Source organism: Callorhinchus milii, unplaced genomic scaffold, assembly GCF_018977255.1.
Source record: "Callorhinchus milii isolate IMCB2004 unplaced genomic scaffold, IMCB_Cmil_1.0 Scaffold5, whole genome shotgun sequence".
In the NCBI taxonomy this organism is placed as follows: Eukaryota; Metazoa; Chordata; class Chondrichthyes; order Chimaeriformes; family Callorhinchidae; genus Callorhinchus; species Callorhinchus milii.
The window spans coordinates 22210558-22225148 of NW_024704746.1; the positions used below are offsets into that span (position 1 = coordinate 22210558).

Below are 14591 nucleotides of genomic sequence, written 5' to 3' on the forward strand. Positions count from 1 at the left end.
CAAACGCGGCAGCCGATTGTGCACAGCAGCGTCCCACAAACAGTCGTGGATTGAGTGACCAAATTATTATTATTATTTTGAAGGGATTATTGCCTCCAGAAAGTCCGACAGTCGACTAAATAACCGGGTTCCTACTTACGGCTAGGTAAACAGAGGAGTGTGGAGTAAGGAAACTTGCCTAAGGTCTCGCCCTTACGGGAATCGAACCCGGGTCCTCTCGCCTGCTGTATCTCGAGTGCTGTATCCACTAAGCTACAGGTCTGGGTTCTGGTTGTGTGTATTCGCGACCTTCCTGCTCTGTTGCTGGGAATGGCACAGGAGGGAGAGATCCTAGTGCAAAATTAGGAACCTCTGCCTATTTATGCAATGTACATTGTTCATGGAAATTAAACATACTTTCATCTGGTTATTATTAAAAAAAAGGCAGGCAGGAAATAAAAAAACAGGTACTGGTGGGGGGCGAGGAGCTGAAGGAGGGTAGAGAAGACATTTCATTTATTTTACTGGGCTTTGTTCCCAAATGTGTGACGAGCTTTTAATCTGATTTTGTTTTTGGAAAACTGCACTCTTGCCTCCCAGAGACAGCAGCGGCAAAGTTAACCACTACCCTCTCTCTCTCTTTCTCTCCCCCCCCACAACCCCCCACCACCCAGCCCCATCCCCACACATCCGTTCCCCTCCCAACCCCCACACCTCTGCTCATTCTGCTGTCGCATGCAATTTGGGTTAGATCCGGCCTTTGTTTGTGGTGCGTTTTCCAGAACGACGGCATGTTTAGTGTTCAGGGATGGCACCAACGTGCTGCCCTGCCCCTGGTGAAGTCTCTGGGACCCGGTGACGACAACACTGTCGTCGATTCCATGGGTTTTTCCTTCGCTGAGAACCCTGACCATCGCCGGGAGCGAGCTGTTTCGAACGCTGACCTCCACTGGCCTTCGATGTCCTGACCTGCAATGCGTCCGCAGCTTTTAACGTCGGTGTGGTGTCGGGTGGAGAAAGAACAACACTTCTGCCGTGCGGTGTTCAAGCGCGTTGAGATGCCGTGCGGCATGAAAGGAGCTACATAAACTCAAGTTGTTTTTGTTGTTAATCTGTCTGCCCTCCTCTCTCTCTCACTTGTAGCTCTGCCTCCGAAACCGCCTAAGCCCATGACGCCAGTCAATGTCAATGGAATCAAAGACAGTGCAAGCATAACCCTGCAAGATGCAGAGTGGTATTGGGGAGACATTTCCAGGTAGGTGTGGGCGCTACTAATGGCTGTTCGGACATAGCTCTATTATTTTGGTAAATAAGTGTGTGGTTTTAAAGCCAGCTGCTACCCCGCTGCTAAATGTAACTTTTTTTGGGGGGGAAAAAAATCCTACTGTTCTCTGTGTTCGTTGTGCAAGGCAAAGGCAAGATCGAGTCGATCAACCAGCGCAGCTTAAAAATCCTTTTCTTTTCACTCCCGACTATATTCCTGATCAAGCAACAACTTGCTAATTCAGTGGTGGCCCAAAAGACCAAGCTAATTGATGGATAAAGGTCCCCATCGACACAACATAGCATTTGTACAGCCCCTCGCTTGCATTCGGGTCAGGAAGACGTCCCAAGGCGCTGACATGGAAAAGATAAGGGGCGGCACAGGGGGTGAAGAGAAGAGAGGATGTTATGTAACTGCGGCAGAGCAGGCATTCAATGCAGTCGGGGGGCAGCCTTGTTGCAAATTAACACTGCATGAAGAAAGGCAGTCAGACAGAAAGGTATTCAAAGGCCTGTACAGCCTTGTGGTAATCCATCTGATCATGGTTTAGCAGGAATAGCCGCGCTGGGATACACTGTACATTCTCAGCAAGTGGATAGTTATTTGTTAGGTCAGAGTATTAAGGGATTCAGGGCAAAGCCGGGTAATTGGAGTTGAGGTACAGATCAGCCATGATCTTAAAGAACGGAGGAACAGGCTCGAGCGGCTGAATGGCCTACTCCTGTTTCTAAGTGGATTGTATGTGCTGGGTCACCTTCAGTTTAATCCCTGCCATTTTTTTCCTCTCTCTCTCTCTCTCTGTGTGCAGGGAAGAAGTGAACGACAAGTTGCGTGACATGCCAGACGGTACGTTCCTGGTGAGAGACGCCTCGACCAAGATGCAGGGGGATTACACGCTGACCCTCAGGTAACAGACACCAAACGGGGTCCCAGAGCATCTCAGCATCTCAACAAGAAACTGGAGGAGGCCATTCAGCCCCTGGACCATGTTCCACCGTTTTATAAGATTGTGGCTGAGCTGTACCTCAACTCCAATTACCCGCCTTTGCCCCATATCCCTTGACACCCTGACCTAACAAATCTCTATCCACCTCAGTCTTGAAAATGTGAATGGATCCAGCCATAATCTACAGCCTTTTGGGGGAGAGAGTTCCAGATTTCCATTACTCTTTGGGTGATATGATTGGAGTTGAGGTACAGGTCAGCAATGATCTAATACAATGGTGGCACAGGTTTGAGGGCTTGAATGACCTACTCCTGTTCCTTTATGTTGCTCTGATATTGGGGTGGAGATCAACCCGTTTGTATTTGGAATTTAAGGCACATTGTCAGGGTAGAGCAGAATGCTGCTTACCTGAGCTTGGAGTGGGAGACAAAAAGCGATTTCTCTCATTCATCCTTCTAGATGCAGACATTGCCTTTGTTGTTTTTGTCGGCTATACATTTTGAGTGAGGTAATGGGGTAGGAAGAATTATTTAAAAACCCGATCTCCCACAGGAGCATAGGAAGCTCACAAGACTAATAGAGGCCTTGTTTATTTTTGCTTCACTCAGCTCTCCCTTTGATCCACACAGCTGTACTATGGTACCATGTGTGAAAGAACAAGATGATCTCTTTCTTTCTCTCTCTTTCTCCTGCCCTCCCCCCTCCTAATGCTATGGTCACTCCATCCCTACCTACTTCACCAAAGTCCAAATCAAATGACTCACTCTGTATTGAGGTCTGTTGCCATCACCAGAGCTACTCCAGTCAGTGTTTGTATCTCAGGAACACTCAGCAGGTCAGGCAGCATCTATGGAGAGAGCAAAGTGAGTTCACGTTTCAGGGCGAAGACCTTTCGTTTTCATCTCAGATTTCCAGCATCTGCAGTATTTTGCCTTTGTGTTTGTATCTTTATGCATTACCGAAAAAGGAATGTTTTGGCCTTGCCATCCCAACTCCTACCTGCCTCATTTTGTTCTGAGTCCCCAAATCTCCACATGCATGGACAGACGACCCTACACGAATGACCCCTTTGTGGTGACCCTTTCTCCGTGTTTGTGTTTTACAGGAAAGGCGGCAATAACAAGCTGATCAAAATCTACCACCGGGATGGAAAGTACGGCTTCTCAGACCCTCTCACTTTTAATTCAGTGGTGGAGCTCATTAACCATTATCGACACGAGTCCTTGGCCCAGTATAACCCAAAGCTTGATGTTAAATTAATGTATCCGGTCTCCAAGTTCCAACAGGTGAGTTGAGCCTCTTTATGTTTCCTGTGTTAATAGAGCTTTTCGAAGGGAAATTGGGTTGGCTCCAGTTGGGGAGCAAACACAATGGGTTAAAGGGCAGTAAACGTGCTATGAGTTTGTTCTGCTATGTATCCCTCCTCAAAATATCCTCCTTGGATGCTGCATTCACAACGGGAGGTCACAATAGCACGGATTATTCTATTCTAACAGTATTCTGCCATTCACCAAGTTACACTCTGAGCATACGTGGAGCCAGAAGGCATGAGGGTGACAGTTCAGACCAATGGAGCACCAATCTGGTGACTAGTTCTGACTGCTATTTAGCTTGAGTCCTGGATTTTCTTTCAGGTGTTTTTCACTGTAAAAACAGACTTTGATCTGCATTAGTTTGATCCGATGTGTCCTGTTCCCGTTGAACATTGCGCTACAATGCTTGGCTTACGAGGCCAATACAGGTACTTCTACTCTGTAATAATAAGTTAGATAAAATCGGAAAGATTACAGCAATAGATACATCAGATTCACGTAGAGATAGCAACGGCTCCAGTTTTTATTAATTATTCACTGCCCGCCTGGGTGGAACCGAAATAGCTTTGCCAACAGCCACAAAGTACGGACGCTTGACCATTCTTCGTAAACTTTGTCACGTAGGATCAAGTGGTGAAAGAAGACAATATCGATGCTGTTGGCAAGAAGCTGCAGGAATACCATAATCAATATCAGGAGAAGAGTAAAGAATACGACCGGCTTTATGAAGAATACACAAGGACTTTGCAGGTAAAGCCAAGATGCTTTTTTTTAACTGATGGCTTCTGCTACGTGATACAATGATATTCACAGTTCCCCCCACCCTCCCCGTCTCCGTAATATTCCTTGCATCAGGGTTCACAACGTCTTTCACAAAAGAGTAATTGCACCTGTTAGAATATAATCATTACCTGTGCATTTGATGTAGCTCCTTATCACGGTGCGAGACTTTTCAAAGAGCCTCACCGAATGCGCTGTAAAGCGCTGTGACTCTGTGTATTTTGTGGGCGAAACGTGGCAGCCAATTTGCACACAGTGGTAGTGCAGCAATTGATCATCACCAATGCAAGGATCATTCTTGTTGTCAGATTGTGCAGGTTATACAGTAATATACTTTTTAACGTAAAGCAGGGTGAACACAACATGGTATGTGTCATATAATAATAATCCTTGCAATTGATACAGCGCATTATCACGTCATTGAGACGTCTCAAAGCGCTTCACAATATATTGTAAAGTGAATTGACTGTATATTTTGTGGGCGAAAAACTATAGTGTACACAGTGTTACTGTATACACTGTAGAGTGTCCAAAAACCTGTGTCTTATCTGACTGTCTGCTCAGCCACCCGTTTAAACTGAACTTTTGTTCTTTCTCTTTCTCCTGCAGGAAATCCAAATGAAACGAACTGCAATCGAGGCTTTTAATGAAACGATAAAAATATTCGAAGAGCAGTGTCACACCCAAGAACGTTACAGCAAAGAGTACATCGAGCGGTTCCGTAGGGAAGGAAATGAAAAGGAAATCGAACGGTAAGATGGGAAAGCTGCGAATGAACATTGGGTCGGGATTATACAAAATTATTGTATTGAAGAAGCAACAAGAAAAAACTATTTATGGTTAAGACCAAATGTAATAACTTGACAAATTCAGGGCACAGAACTGCTGCGTAAATAGGGTAAATCTAGACTCGGGTGCAATCTCTCTTCGAGGGGGAAAATTAAGTTCACGTGGCTTTGTTGAGTTTTTAATTAGGAAGCTGATTTTTCTGCAGTTGTTGTCGAAGACCGGTTCAGAGTTCAAGACCAAATTCTACAATTCCGCGCCACCTTAAATATTCTCAGGACGCCTTAGCCTGTAAGACTACTTTGGCTTCCAATTTTAAGGTGGTGCAGAATGGCCGCAGATTCTTTCATTCAGCCTGAATTTAAGAGCCCAATTCTTAAGAACAAATTGAAAAAAATCTTCCACTAAATTCAACGGAATTATTCCTTTTTCTACCGCTAACTTAACGCTAGTGTTACAGGCTAAGAGCGGGTGGAATTTCGGGCCTCCCGATGCCCATTCTTTAGCAGTAATTGTAACACGCCTCCTCTTGCATGCCAGGATAATGATGAACTACGAGAAGCTCAAGTCTCGTCTCGGGGAGATCCACGACAGTAAGATTCGCCTGGAGCAGGACCTGAAGAAACAAGCGGCTGACAACCGGGAGATTGACAAGAAGATGAACAGCATCAAGCCTGACCTCATTCAGCTGCGGAAGATCAGGGATCAGTACCTTGTGTAAGTGGGAAGCGCGAGACAAACGATACGGTTTATTTAGGACCTACCTTCCTAAAGGGGTGAGCGTCGGTGAATAATAATAATAATAATAATAATCTTTGCATTTGATGTAGCGCCTTATTGCATCTTCGAGACATCTCAAAGCACATCGCAGAATATACTGTAAAGTGAATTGACTGCGTATTGTGTGGGTTGAATGTTAGCGGAGTGCTGGCAGTGATTGAAACATTTATGTTTTTCTCTTTACCTCCCTCTCTCTTTCTTATCCTTCTCTCCCCCCTCCACCCCCAACCTCACCCCCGCCCCTGCAGGTGGCTCAATCACAAAGGAGTGCGCCAAAAACGAATAAACGACTGGCTCGGAATCAAAAATGAGAACACAGATGAGTGAGTAGATTTTGTCCTCTTGCAGTGTGTTTTCCTTACACCTTAACTGGGAGGAGGATTAACGGGAAAAGCGCTGAACACCGACATAGCGAGGAGGGAAGGAGAGAGAGTGAGAGGGGACTTAAGTCAGTGAAAGAAACGGAGGTGAATGCGCAGTGAAGTTCGAGCTTTGCACGGGCGGAGGGGAGGGGGGAAGCAATGAAACAATGCACGGAGGGGGGAAAGCTGTGATGGAGATGCTGATCGACTTGAGGCACAAAGGATAAGCTATATAAGGGAGTAACTTCATAGCCCCCATGTTGCAACCTCGACTAATGTAATTGTCATGTTAATCCTGAAGGCGATGGGGTAAAAGGCAGTGTTGGACACTGGCTGCCTTACTTACTGCCAGGGGACAGTGTGCTGTGCACTCTTAACTCCTGTCTGTGAATGGTTTTGCCCTCAGCACCTATTTCATGACTGAAGAAGACGAAAACCTTCCTCACTACGATGAGAAGACCTGGTTTGTGGGAGCCATCAACAGGACACAGGCTGAAGATTTGCTCCGAGGGAAATCGGATGGCGCCTTCCTCATTCGAGAGAGCAGTAAAAAGGGCTGCTATGCCTGTTCTGTGGTGTAAGTACCTGCCACTGTTTACTACGTTTATGTCTGTAAGTCCAGGCAGGTGTGAAGGCAAACCTTGATCCAGATTTTTACATGTCAGGCTGGCTGAGTCGGTAGCTCTATTGCCTTTTGAGTCAGAAGACTGGGTTCAAGCCCCAGGTCGGGACTTCAAGCCCACACAATCTGGGCTGACACTCCCCATGCAGGGCTGGATATTTTGCTGCATCGCCAGAGGTAAGCGAGAGACCTGGGTTGATTCCCGGCAGGTCAGGGTGAAACCTTGGGACAAGCTTCCTCGGTCCACACGCCTGATAATAATCCCTCAAGAAAAAAACTCAATAATAAATTGGTCACTTCAATCCACGGCTGTTTGTGGGACGCTGCTGTGCGCAATCGGCTGCCGCGTTTCGCCCACAAATATACCGTCAATTCACTTTACCGTATATTCCGTGAAGCGCTTTGAGACATCTGAGACACTCTCAGTGCTTTGAGACACTGAGCTACAGGACTCCATGTGGAGTCCTCGCTTTGCAAGTGAGAGACCTGAGTTCAATTCCAGGCAGGTCAGGGCGAAACCTTGGGCAAGTTTCCTTACTCCACACAGAGCCTAATAATAATCCCTCCAAAAAAAAAACAATAATAAATTGGTCATTTTCAATCTACGACTGTTTGCGGGACATTGCTGTGCGCAATTGGCTGCCGCGTTCGCCCACAAATATACAGTCAATTCACTTTACAGTGTGTTCTGTGAAGTGCTTTGGGACGTCCTCCTGACGTGAAAAGCGCTATATCAAATGCAAGGATTATTATCTCGAAGACGTGATAAGGCGCTATATCGAATGCAAGGATTATTATTATTTTGTTTTGATAGATACCATCCTTTGGATAAGACGTTAAACCGTATCCAGTTTCCCGTTTGGAGAAGGAGGGATGGGGGTAGAAGGAGGGAGAGGGGCAAAAGGAGGGAGGGAGAGGGGGAGAAGGAGGGAAGTCGAGGGAAACGCATTGAGGACTCTTTGTCTCTGAGGCCTGGCATATAACCAGGGCTCTGTGGGACAGACCGAACACTTCGATATGATTGTGTTGGAAAAGAATGGCTTCTCTGCTCCACTCACAATAAACTACAGTAAAAATCCAAATTCTCACCGCCTCAAAGGATTAAAGCGATATCTTTCTTCTGGGAAGAGAGACCTTGATGGCGCTTTGACCAGCTGCACAAGGCTCAACTTCCATTGCTAATCGCCAACACAACAAATGGTGCGTGCGTTTTTATTGTGTGTGTGTGTGTGCGTGTGGGGAGGGAGGCGGAGGGGAGAGAAATCGAGCATCTCTGTGAATGGCGGGCCGACTGTTGATGGGAGATAAATGACTGGATTTAAATGATTCCCTCAAACAATTCCCTCGCGCAACGTAGCGGTATCACAACCAAAGCAATGGGTCTGGCCCCGCAAAATAATACGAAGCGTGACGTGGAGATCGCTCTAATCCCGAGGTTTGGAAAGTTAAATGGATTCGCGGACGTCAATAATTTGGGGGTCAGGAAGCACCAATTGTGTACAACAATCGGCGCGACTATAGGAAGCGTCCCCGAGAGTCTGAGGAGCTGGAAAGGGAAGCGGTACCTTGTGTGGTGGGGCGGGGGGGTGGCTGTGTGAGTAGACCCATAGGAAGTGATACTGTCACGCTGTATAAAGCATTAGCGAGACGACATGTGGAGCGTTCTGTCTGGTGGTGGTGGTCACCGACAACAAAGGTGATTCCTTTTTGGGGGGGTTTTGTTTTGTTTGTTGATCGCTCGGCTGTGAAAAGACACTAAGAAAGCTTAATCTATTCTCATTGAAGACGAGATGAAAGGTGGTGGGATATGATCCGAGGTTTGGAAAATACTGGAGGAATTCAATAAGGTGACGGTGCAGAGCCATTCGGTATAGAATCTGGATGGGAACACGTCAAGGATCTCACAGGTCACACGCAGCCTGAGTTAAATTGAGCGTCTTCACGCTCCTGACAGTAGGATACGTTTGCAGTTAATTCCCACCCATTCAGACCATTCAAAAGAGAGTTGGATCAATTTCTGATTCAGCGGGGAACATAGGGAAAGGAATAGACCGTTGGGTTCAATGAGGCTGCTTTACCATGTATTATTTCAGGGCCAGCTATTTATCTTTTTAATCCTATCTCCTGACATTCTCTACAACGCTTAATGTGCTTACTTCTCAAATATCTACCTCCCTCCCTCCCCTCCCTCGCTTTTAGGGATCAGAGAGAGAAATCTTTTGGTAGAAAGCAGACCACATAATGGTCTGATTACGAATTTGATGAGGTTCAGAAGTGCTTTTTTCTCCTCTCCGCATTGTAAACACTTCAAAGCAAAGCATAAAACAACACGATTTTAACGCAGAAAACAGGAGGCAGCATGTTTACCTTTGAAAGTATTTCCTCCCGTAATTGCTATCCTCCTCAGACCCCCGAGGCATTGTTTTCCTTCCCGATTCCCTTTCACACCTTCACGGTTCTTCAGCTGCAGGTTGGGAAGCGGGAAGAGGAGAACTAAAGTAGACAAAAGAGTAAATACTATTAAAGTATCACGAAGGAACTTGCTCCAATATTGATTACAAGATGGTACGTTTAACTGATAAAAGTACTGAACCTTTCTTTGGTGTCTTGTACTGATAAGCTGTTTGCTTTAAATGAGATGTTAAACCGAGGTCCCGTCTGCCTGTTTGGTGGACGTTAAAGATCCCGTGGCGCTAGTCGAAAAGAGAAAGGAGCTTCTCTCTCCTGATCCCTCAAACAAAACTACACTATTCATCTTATGGCAGTTTGTGGGACATTGCTATGTCACAGACTGGCTGCCATGTATACCAACCCTACTGTTCCACTTTACAATACATCCTGTGAAGCCCTTTGTGACGTCCTCCCAATGCTAGGTCAAATGAAGGAATTATTATATTTTTTTTACTTATACAAACGATTTGAGGTAAAGGCCTCCCAGTGTTTGTATCTTGGACCGACCGGTTGTCTCAGCAACGTGACTTTTCGTGGGGGTTCACTCTCTGCCTAACGGGTTCTTGCGTGTCTTATGTTTGCAGAGCCGACGGAGAAATCAAGCACTGCGTGATTTACAGCACACCGAGAGGTTATGGATTCGCCGAACCGTATAACTTGTACAGCACTCTGAAAGACCTGGTGCTACACTACCAGCAAACATCACTGGTCCAGCACAATGACTCTCTGAATGTCAGACTGGCTTACCCCGTGTACAGCCAGATGCCCTCTCTGCGCAGATGAATGTTCGGAGTCGGGCGGTGACAGATTACAGAACACTTGAGGGCATTGTACTTGGCTGCTTTTTGCACAGTGAGTACAGAATGTGAATCAGGACAGTGGTGTGCTCGGAAGAGAGTTCAGGTGACCATGGTGCTACCTAAACTGCCAGCTGTGACTGTCTTGTTCCTTTTTGCTTTTAAGTCGGAGAGAGACACACACGCACTCACACACACACTCACACACAAAAATAAACTGGAAACGCACCTAGAATTGCGGGAGAGGAGAGGAGAGGAGGTGGGGAAACGGATTTGTTTCAACGTCAACGGGCGTGGAGCTGATACTTCGATCCGAACCAGTGTGTTGCTGACGACCGGATGTTCACGCTGAGCGAGTTTTGCACCCCTCCAAACTTTCAGACATGCTTTTTTTTTGTGTGGTGGAGAGAGAGAGAGAAAAAAAAGATTTGGAAAGAGCCAGCCGGCAAGAGCTCTCGTTAAGTCTTAACTTCAGATCTCTACGAACTCCGTCTCTCTCTCTCTCTCTCTCTCTCGCCACTGTCAGGCAAGAGCAAGTGTCCGTCATATGGTGAAAGAACACCTGTCCTCATCTTGTTCTTAGCTTAGTCACCATATGTCTCGTGGGACTGATTACTCCGCCTGATTACCCCCGATTTTACTTTCACTTGCTCAGGACGTTTTACCGAAACCAGAGTTGGAAGAAGACTGAAAGCATTCGAGGAAGCTTCTGATGGGGGTGGGTGTGGGGTGGGGGGGGGAGGGGTGGGGTGGGGTGGGGTGGGGGCGTGTGGGGGGAGGGCAGGGGTGGGGGGAAAAGAACAAAAAAAAACAAAATCCCACGTACACACAAAAAAAAGTTTTCACAAAAAAACTTGGCAAAAAAAAAAGTTATTTTAAAAACAATCGTACGATGGGAGTCTCTGTTTTAATGTACTGATGGAGTACACGTTTAAAGATACATACAAGATTCAAATAAAAGAGAATGCTTTACAGCTTCCGTGAGTCTAAAAGCTCTTCACGCACATTCGGTGGGTGGGGAGGGGAGAAGTGGGGCGGAGGGGGGTTGCGGAAATGTTTTTTTACCCAAAAGTTTTAAGACCTGGTCATCCTTTGATGTTGGTTTTAGCATTTAATATTATTCAGTCAGATGTCTACAGCTGTGCATTTATATTAACACCAATTTTTTTTTAAAAAACAAAATCTCTTTCGTGTGGTGTTTCGAAAGCGCAAAATGCAGAAATTTTTTTTTCTATGAGTATAGGAATATAGAAAAAGACAAGTGAATTTTTTTTTCGAAAATGTTATCCGGTCGTACATAAGATAAGCTTTAAAGGGTGAGGAGGCAGATGTTTCGAAGGTACTCAAGAGTTGGGGGAAGGGAGGGACAGGCGTTGTGGAAATTTGGGGAATTCGAATGCGTTTTCAAAAGGTTCTTGTGTTTTTTTAAAAATCTTATTCTGTTCCCCCTCCATTCATGAATAAGGAGAGTCCAACGTGCAATGCTTCTAGATGTGTGTGTGTGCGGGGTTGTGGGGGGGGGGTGCAGATAGACAACAACTAGCAGGAGAGCGTGAGGTTATGTGTATAAGGAGTGTGTATGTGGCATGAAATTCCCTTTGTGTTAAAAATGATCAGCCAATTTCGTCTGCCTTTCAGCGTTTTATAGGGAGAATCCCAAATGCTCAAAAATAACCCGTAGGAGAATCTATTGTTGTGAAAAGATGGTTCGTTCAACGGCAACAAAAGTCTCTCAATGGGCTCGATATTTGTTTGGAGATGTGCAATTAAATGGAGAAAAAGAACGATTTTTTTTTCTTCCCCCGTGACTTTTTTTTTCAATTAAAAAAAAAAGCGAAAATAAACTGATGGCAGCTGATTTTCTACAGTAACGGTGTCGTTTTCTTCGATGCAAATTTTTCTTCATTGTGTTTGGTTTTTTTGGGGGGGACCGAGAATCCTAATTGTACAATTTTCACAAGGACTTTCACAAATCTTCTCTCTGGGTTCCGGGCTTTTATTTTCCCACTCCCCAATCTCCTTCCTGCCAAAAATAAAATCGCGAATTCAGGATGCAAACCGAGACATTTTCTTCCTGTTTTATCACGTGAATTTTATCCCCTCCCGCCTTCCCCCAACATTTGTCTCTTTTGGGGTGGGGGGTGGAAAAAATTGCATTTACAGGATTGAGAAGAGATCTGATGTTTCATTTTTCTGGAATTTCCTGTACAACACTCCTAAGTCCATGGCTTAGGAATTTACGCGACATGTTAAATTGTCAGGATTCCTTTTTCCTTAACAGTCCGGATGCAATTGAGTGATTTTTGCTTAAAAATAGGAAGACTTGGTATCTCTTTCGATACAATCGGAGGCCTGATGCATACGGTGTAAACCGCAGACTTCGACGAAATAACAAGGCGAGGCGATCGTATTAGGTCTTGGGGCAGCTGGTGGCAAATGAAAACTTTGCTGCCATTCTTTTCTGCTGCAGGGGTCTCAGATTTACTGCCAATCCCAGCCAGAGTGGAAAAGGCTTCTTTATTTTTAATATATATATATTTGAAAGAAATGTCTTCACTGCGCACAAACTACGCTGGTTCTTTTTTCCAGCATTATATCAATGGTGTGGTTTTAACTGTGGCCGGGTTTTTTTGTGTAAAAAAAAGAGAGAGAGGAAACAAAGAAGAAAAGCCCCTTTTCCTTGGTACTTGAGCAATCGTAATTTCTGTTGTTTGAATGGAATTTTTCTTTTTTTTTGTAATGATGAAAAAGTAACGAACCCCCAGTTTGTGGTTCAAACGTTCGAGGGGGGGAATAAAAAAAGGTACTTTATGGAGATAAGAAAAAAGACTGAAGTGAAAAAAAATATTGGAGGCGCTGCAGAGAATTCTGTGAGACCTTAAGGAGGCGTTTCTATTAAACATTCAGAAGTGCAGAAACTTATTTTTAAAATGGGTACTTTGTACTTTTTAACCCTTTATTCTGAGAGAATAAGAGAGAGACTGATTTTTTTTGTTACAAATACTAAGGCTGGGCACTTTAGTCCAATTGGAACCCTTGTGTGTATCACGCTGAGTGAAAGGTTTTAGACATAAGATCTTGTTCAGTCTTTTACGAGAAGCTGATTTTTCCAAGAAGATTATTTCCTTACCTTAGCCCAGGGCGATGCCCTCGGATGCCATCCTCGTCTGTATGGTTTTCCTCTCATCGTGACCTGCCTGCAAAACCTGCCTGCAAACATGTTTTTTCTCTAATCAACATTTACAGTTGTGTTAAGGATACTTTTGGTTTAATAGTCTGCTAGTGAGTGAGTGAGCGAGAGCTGTTCCCAGCTGGCATCATGCCCTCTGTCTGCAAGAACTATTCACCTCTCTCTTGTCCGGCAATCAACTGAGGGGAGCACTACCTGCACTGAGTGCTGTTGTGTCTCACAGACCACAGGTGTTGGCTACCCCTGCCATCCAGTGAGAACCATCAACCCAAGCCCGTGCAGCAACAACAACAACAAATTACACTTGTAAAGCGCCTTTCACGTTGGGAGGACGTCCCGAGGCGCTGGACAATCAGGGATTTGCCAGTCAAACGCCGGAGGCAGGAATGCTGAGAGTGAAGTTGTAATCAAGAGGGGAGGGCGTGAGTTAACTCCACCCCCAAATTAAATACAACTTTATTTCATAAATTGACCCAATGTTTGCAAAATACAATACCGCAAGACTGGCACCCTTTGTTGTGTGGATGTAGTGGCATGTTTATATTGGGATACACCAGAGAGAGCTCAACGAAGTTTCAATCTACCATATCTATTCTTGGGTTACCTGCTATCTTTCCTCTCTTGTCTCCACCTTTCCCTCTTCCCCACAACCTTACCGAGATCTCAAAATATCAATGACCTATTTGACCTGGGAAGGGCAGACCAGTCAGTTGGCCTTCGTTTTTTGTTCCTGTGCGGCTTCAGCTGAAGAAATGATGAACCTCAGGCTAATGTTACGGGTGGAAGGGGTGGGGGTTGGGATTGGTGCATCTTGTTGCAATTAATCTTGACACCTCACTGCGTTTTGGCAATTCTTATTGAAAGAACAAATTTTGTCTTACCAGAAGAAGGACCTGAAGTCTAAAGTCCCTGTTGCAAAGACTTTTTGAATGTGTTTCTAAACAAAACGTGTAAAGAAAAATATTCTAAGCTGATGTGAAGTGTCCCAGTGAGTCAACCCCGACTGAGATTAAAGTTGTGACTTGCTGAAATTTGCTCTTTGGTAGTAATCACTTTGTGCATCTCCCTGTCCTGACCCTCTCCTCGAAACGGCATTTAATCATCCTCCAAAGTCACCACCTTCCAGCGCCCTTCAATAAAAGAGGATACTGGTTGGATTTTCAAGCCTAAATTTGACTTCTTTTCAGGGAAGAAGTGCATTTGTTAACAGAACGGCCTTCGCACAATCGAAGCGCCCACATTGAGAAGCTTTCCTTACCAGTGTCGCTAGTCAGTCCATCGGGAGGTGAGCTAAATATTGGAAGAGTTTCCTTGTACCGTT

General features: G+C 45.2%; 1 protein-coding gene across 2 annotated transcripts in view; it reads left to right on the forward strand.

Moving 5' to 3' along the window:
- Positions 1-10299, forward strand: part of pik3r3b (phosphoinositide-3-kinase, regulatory subunit 3b (gamma)) — a 187469-nt gene extending 177170 nt beyond the window's left edge. For both annotated transcript variants that reach the window (XM_007899869.2, XM_042335555.1), the window contains 9 exons: positions 1123-1234; positions 2052-2150; positions 3295-3475; positions 4127-4252; positions 4892-5034; positions 5609-5785; positions 6097-6171; positions 6617-6787; positions 9868-10299. In XM_007899869.2, the coding sequence (XP_007898060.2) occupies positions 1123-1234; positions 2052-2150; positions 3295-3475; positions 4127-4252; positions 4892-5034; positions 5609-5785; positions 6097-6171; positions 6617-6787; positions 9868-10066 (1283 nt within the window). In that variant the 3' untranslated portion in view covers positions 10067-10299. The remainder of the gene's footprint in view (positions 1-1122; positions 1235-2051; positions 2151-3294; positions 3476-4126; positions 4253-4891; positions 5035-5608; positions 5786-6096; positions 6172-6616; positions 6788-9867) is intronic.
- The last annotated feature ends 4292 nt before the right edge of the window (positions 10300-14591 follow it).